The 5378-nt window shown below is 40.3% G+C and overlaps 1 protein-coding gene across 1 annotated transcript in view; it reads left to right on the top strand.

Annotated features, from left to right (window-relative positions):
* Positions 1-3774, top strand: part of WWC2 (WW and C2 domain containing 2) — a gene marked incomplete at its 3' end in the record, with an annotated part of 43123 nt that extends 39349 nt beyond the window's left edge. Inside the window, exons 18-19 of the mRNA XM_010191012.1 lie at positions 2354-2446; positions 3508-3774. Of these exons, the coding sequence (XP_010189314.1) occupies positions 2354-2446; positions 3508-3774 (360 nt within the window). The remainder of the gene's footprint in view (positions 1-2353; positions 2447-3507) is intronic.
* Between the last annotated feature and the right edge of the window lie 1604 nt (positions 3775-5378).

Here is a 5378-nt window from a genome sequence, read left to right as displayed (position 1 = left end):
CTTTCCCTAACTGGCCCTATGCATAGTAGCATTGACTTTCAGCAGAGTTGCATTGTCTTGCATAACACCTTAACCAGGGCAAAAATACGTCCCATTGGAGAAGTGACACAGATGCCTGTGCTGGCTGGCTGCAAAAAGTGTTTCCCCACACATCAGCAACTACAGCTCTTGCACAGCAAAATAACTTTTTTAAAACATAGAATAGAGTTCACTGTAAACTGCCATTGCATTACCATATTTTAATGATGTAACCATTTAAGGGTAACAGTGCAGAAAGAGCTCAGTCATCAACTTTAAATCTCACTTTGTATCTCAACTGGTTTTAAACCCAGGCAGCCCGAATCCTGCTGTAATTACATCTTTGAAAGATGTGCGAGCGCTGCTTAGAGGCTGAGTTTTAAATGTGGCTTTGGCAGCAAAGTTCTCCAGCCTCTCTAGATCTATGGTAGCATGGAAAAAAAAGATTTAAATTACCAGACCTGTTGGTGCTAAACTAACTGTGAAAATCATGTGTTTAAAGATTTAAGCATGGATTACCAGCTCTATAGATTTTAATGACAGACACCCTAGAAAAGGCAGTTTACTTTCACCTTTAGTTTCTACAGGCTACTTACACAAGTTTGGCTTTAAAAAAAAAATACTTATGCTTTAATTCTTTTCCAGTTCAATTAGAGGTGGTTGCCTTAATTATTTGGGAACATTAAAGTTGATTACTTCTCTGTGATTCTCATTGGCCTAAAAAAACCACCTATCATCAGTATTTGTGCTTAAATAATTATTCCATATACCTTCCAGAATGAAACACAGCAGGCCATTTTGTAACAATCTTTACGCAATTTGGATAGATTACTGGCTGAGTTCAGAACCTAGCCTTCGTCTTCATTCCTGTAGCCTGGAAAAGTAGTTTTACTGGCAAAAAAATGTCACCTTGGCTTACTGCCTGCAGAGGTCTTGGACAGGAAGTAACATTAGTTGCTCTGATAGTTTAGTTAGTATAAATTCCAGAAAAGTATTGCATCTGGAAAAGTGTTGAGCTTTTGTAGCGTTAAACATTGCTATGTACCTACTGCCAGAAGCCAGAACCTGAAAAATGCCTTGAATAAACCATTCTCATTGAGTACAGTATTGCCATGGAAGCAAAGTAGCATAGAGAGAACCCATGTTTGCACAGATGAATCTTTTGCAGCTTCACGAATACTTGTAGCCCACTGCCAGGCTCAGAGCGGGCACTGAAGCTGCATGTGAGTCCATGGAGAGAGTTGAACAACTCGGGTCTGCCCAGTCCCCAGTTTACATCAGGAGCACATCCACCCTTGCCTGCTTGGTGGTGCCATGCCAGAGGAGAGCATCTGCTGGATACGCTTTGGGCAACTGCCAGCTGCTCTCTTTTCAGAAGAGATGGCCTAGCTTTAAGAAAACACCTGTTCTTATACACAAAAAAATTTTTGAGGCCTAAAGGATGGACCCAAAGTCTGCTGATGCCTTTGAAAATATCCTTTGAAAAGTGCTTAAGAACATCAATGATGGTGGCCACCTGCGCGTATCCAGGAGTGAGCTCCCAGTAGTGGCTCCATGGTGAAAAAACAGATTTGTGTCTCGGGAGGCCTATTCATATTGCAAGAGGTCGTATATCTCATCCCCAACTCCAGTCAGTCCTGTGTAAGCTTCCTTTAGGCCTCTGGCTTTGGTTATCGAAATGTTAGCAGAATGATTCTTTTTATCTGTCCTTTTCTGAAGAGGAGAAATAAATATCCTGCAGATAGATGCTTCTCTGCTCTTTGAAGGTTACCACCACGCATGCTGATGCATCTAACAGTCAGTCTGTGCTGATGTATGTGCCACTAATGCTATAATTAAGCAGAAACTACTGCCAAGCTGTGGTGGATATTTCTGAGAAGCAGGAAGTGCTTCTGAAGGAAGCTGTGGGCGCACCTATACTTGTTACAAATAATAATAATACAAAAATAGCACTTGGTGGACAGGTGCATGTCTACAGTAATTTACCTTCCCTGTAGTGAATTTGTTAAAAACCTGCCCCAGGTAAATGAGATCCATAGTTTATAATCTGCAGTCATATAAAAGCCAGTGACTTGGCAGAACTTGATAACCATAGTTACCTTCCTTGCATTCCTAACGAGTCTACTTACTATTCATTCAGTAAGATCAATGGTTGTCTTGGTTTAGGAATAGAATTTGAGAGTAGGTGCTTATTCTAGTTGATAGAACTTTTCCTTTATACTAGGAGTGACCCACATATGTATCCACACTGAGGTTTTCTGACTCTTCTATCAAAACAGATGTATTCATATATAAAGGTGCTTTATATCTCTGTTTGTTGTGTGCATTTTGACAGCTGAATCGAAGCGACAGCGACAGCTCAACACTAGCCAAAAAGTCTCTCTTTGTGAGAAACACCACAGAACGGCGAAGCCTAAGAGTTAAACGGGTATGTGCAACGTTACCTGGACATGGTTGAAAACAAAGTATGGAGAGAGAAGGAATAAGAAACAACTTAAACTATGTGCTTTATTTCAAGTATTTTGGCAAACACCATGCAAGTACCACATGTAGTCCTGTAGTTCCAGGTTGAAATCTCAGCTCGGTGATCTCAGTCCTACATCTTCCCCCACCAACAAAGCTTATGTTGCTCCAATTGTGGTTGAAGCCAGCAGTGAGATGCTGCTGCTCAGCACTGAGGCATTTACTGTTGAACTTTAGCTTGTTATTGTCAAAGGAATGTGGGTTAAAGAACCCAAATATTACAAAGTGACCTAAGCAAATTTTGGTGGGCATTTCAGGGATTCAGATGTCCTTTTAAAAGGGTACTCTTCTCCAAGAGTGTTTGAGTAGCAAAAGAATTGAAGGACAAGAGAGCAAGATTATATTTCTCTGGCATGGAGTTCACTCTTATGTAAGTTGAGAGAGTTATATCTTAATTTTGGTTGTAACTAAAAAAACCACTTATGTGGGAGGGTTGTTACTGGGTGGCAGGATTATATTTGGCATAAGAAAGAAATACTGAATAGCCCAGGATGGCTTCTCCTGCCCAACTTACTCATGCAAAAAAGTCACTGTGAAAGGACAGTAAATAATGTGAAATACACTAAAGAAATGCATGTTTACAGAGTTCATAACATTGTGTTTGCTTAGGCCTTGAAAAAGCAAATGTTTATAAAAATAACTAATGTAGTTGAAATCTATGGGGAAGTCTTTGCAGTGTTGGTCTCCTGGCATTGTGTAGCCCTGGGGATCAGAACGGGTTTTTTGTTTCTAACCTGTAAATATATCATTGTACACCTGGTTGGAGAAACTTTTGCATTTCTTTTTTAGCTAGTGAATGAAGAAAAACTCCAGAATAGATTAATTTTTGGACTTGGATCTCAACAGAGCAGCTTTCTGCTAAAGAATGACAAAAAATATTTGAGCTTTTCTGACTGTACTATGTCAAACCCTGCACTAGCCTCTTGAGATATTAATTGTTATTGTTCTTCCTGCCAAATGATGTAGCCTGTTTGCCAACCTATCATGCGAAGGGCTACGCAAGAGTGCCCCATACGCACTTCCCTTGACTTGGAGCTGGACCTCCAGGCGTCGCGCACAAGACAGAACCGCCTGAACGATGAGCTTGAGGCCTTGCGGGATCTTAAACAAAAGCTCGAGGAAATGAAAGGCAGGGGAGAGACGGACCTTCCCCTGTGTGTGCTAGAGGATGAACGATTCCAGAAGCTCTTGAAACAAGCTGAAAAACAGGTACGAGCAGCATACAGATATGGTGTGAGCAAATACGCATATGGCTCTACCTTTTCTAGAGATTCACGAAAGAATTTGGTCTATCATGTTAAAGATTTTTACAGAAGCTCACACTTGACTAGTTACACCTCTGAATTGCATAGTGTAAACAGTATTTCTTTATTAGCCAATACTACAGCAATTAAACCTAGAATTTGAGGTAGTCTTTTTCTAGTGCCCTGTAAATACTTTAGCAATTCAGAGTAGAAACTGGTTTTTGGAGTAATAATTGTGGTTGGTGTAGTAGAATAGCATTTACTTAAAAGTTAATTTAAAATTTTAATGTCTCAGTCATACTTATGCAGAACATAGTTTTAGTAAAGGAAAGCCAAATTGTGTTTGTGATGGTCTCTAAAACAATACAGGTATATATTCACTGCCTCCAACCTGCGATAAGGTAAGCTGGGATGCCCTCATGTGGATAAAAGACAAGAAACAGGATAGGAGGAGAGGGAGTCAACAGTGACAAGCTGGACCACAGAAAACTCCCACAAGATGCACAAATGAGTTGGATGTTGTGAGGTTTTTGTTTTGGTTGGGGAGGTTGGTTTTGGTTTTATTTTTAAATTGTGAAGGTGACCATACACTGAGATAAGGGCCCAGTCCCCACAGCTGGAGATATTCAGAACCTAACTGGACAAGAACCCAAGTACCCAGCTTTAGCTTCACCTCCTCTGAGCAGGAGGTTGGAGTAGATGCCCTCTGGAGCGCCCTTCCCATCTTTGTCAGTCAATGTGCAGCAGTTTTCAGTGAGGGGAGGTTGCTAGTGACATGCCAGAGGGATTTGTACTCTTCAGCTATTTATGGTTGATAGGGATGAGTGTTTTGATGACACCACGTTATTCAGAGTCGTAAAAATAGAAAGCAATTTTAACAAGGTGCAGAAGGACCTGCTAACACGTAAGCAACAGTTGCTTGTGGTTTTCTGGTTTGTTTTTTAAAAAAGCTAAATGTTGGTAAATAACCTTGTGTAGAGGAGGGAAGGGATGATCCTCATATTTCATATAGAAAACTGAGCTCTGAATTAAATGTTAGGAATGAGATACTCTGAATATAAGAAATATAAACATCACCATCAACATGCAGCGATCAGCAGGTGTCAAGAAACAAGAAAGGAATTACTAAGAAAAGAAGTTGGAACAAAAGAAATAATTGTTTTATGACATAAATGCATGTTATGCCTGTAACTTAAACATTGTTCAGTTCTGGTTCCCCACCTCAAAAGGGATGATAAAACTGCAGAAGGTGGAATGGCCAAAGGAGGAAACAGCTTCCACATTAGGAGTAGCAAAGTAGCTACAACTGAAGTCTATGAAATCATGAATGAAGTGGAGGAGAGCAGTTAATCAGTGTCTTCTGTCATACAGGGAACTGAAGAGGTGGCTGTTTAAGTGCAAGAAAACACAGCACAGAATTTAGAAACTGTAAAAATGTTTTCCATAGAACCCTGTGAGTCCTGCAAGCTTGCATAGGTTCAAAAACCAGTTTGATACAGTCATAGAAGAAAAAGCCGTCAGAGGTCATTAACCATAATGGTATCACCTACTTCAGTACTTCACCTCTCTCAGCAAGTTTGCAGATGACACTAA

The sequence above is a fragment of the Mesitornis unicolor genome, unplaced genomic scaffold (genome assembly GCF_000695765.1).
Source record: "Mesitornis unicolor isolate BGI_N332 unplaced genomic scaffold, ASM69576v1 scaffold27018, whole genome shotgun sequence".
Classification (NCBI taxonomy): Eukaryota; Metazoa; Chordata; class Aves; order Mesitornithiformes; family Mesitornithidae; genus Mesitornis; species Mesitornis unicolor.
The sequence above is the reverse complement of the archived record's forward strand: the minus strand, read 5'-3'. Positions and strand labels throughout refer to the sequence as shown.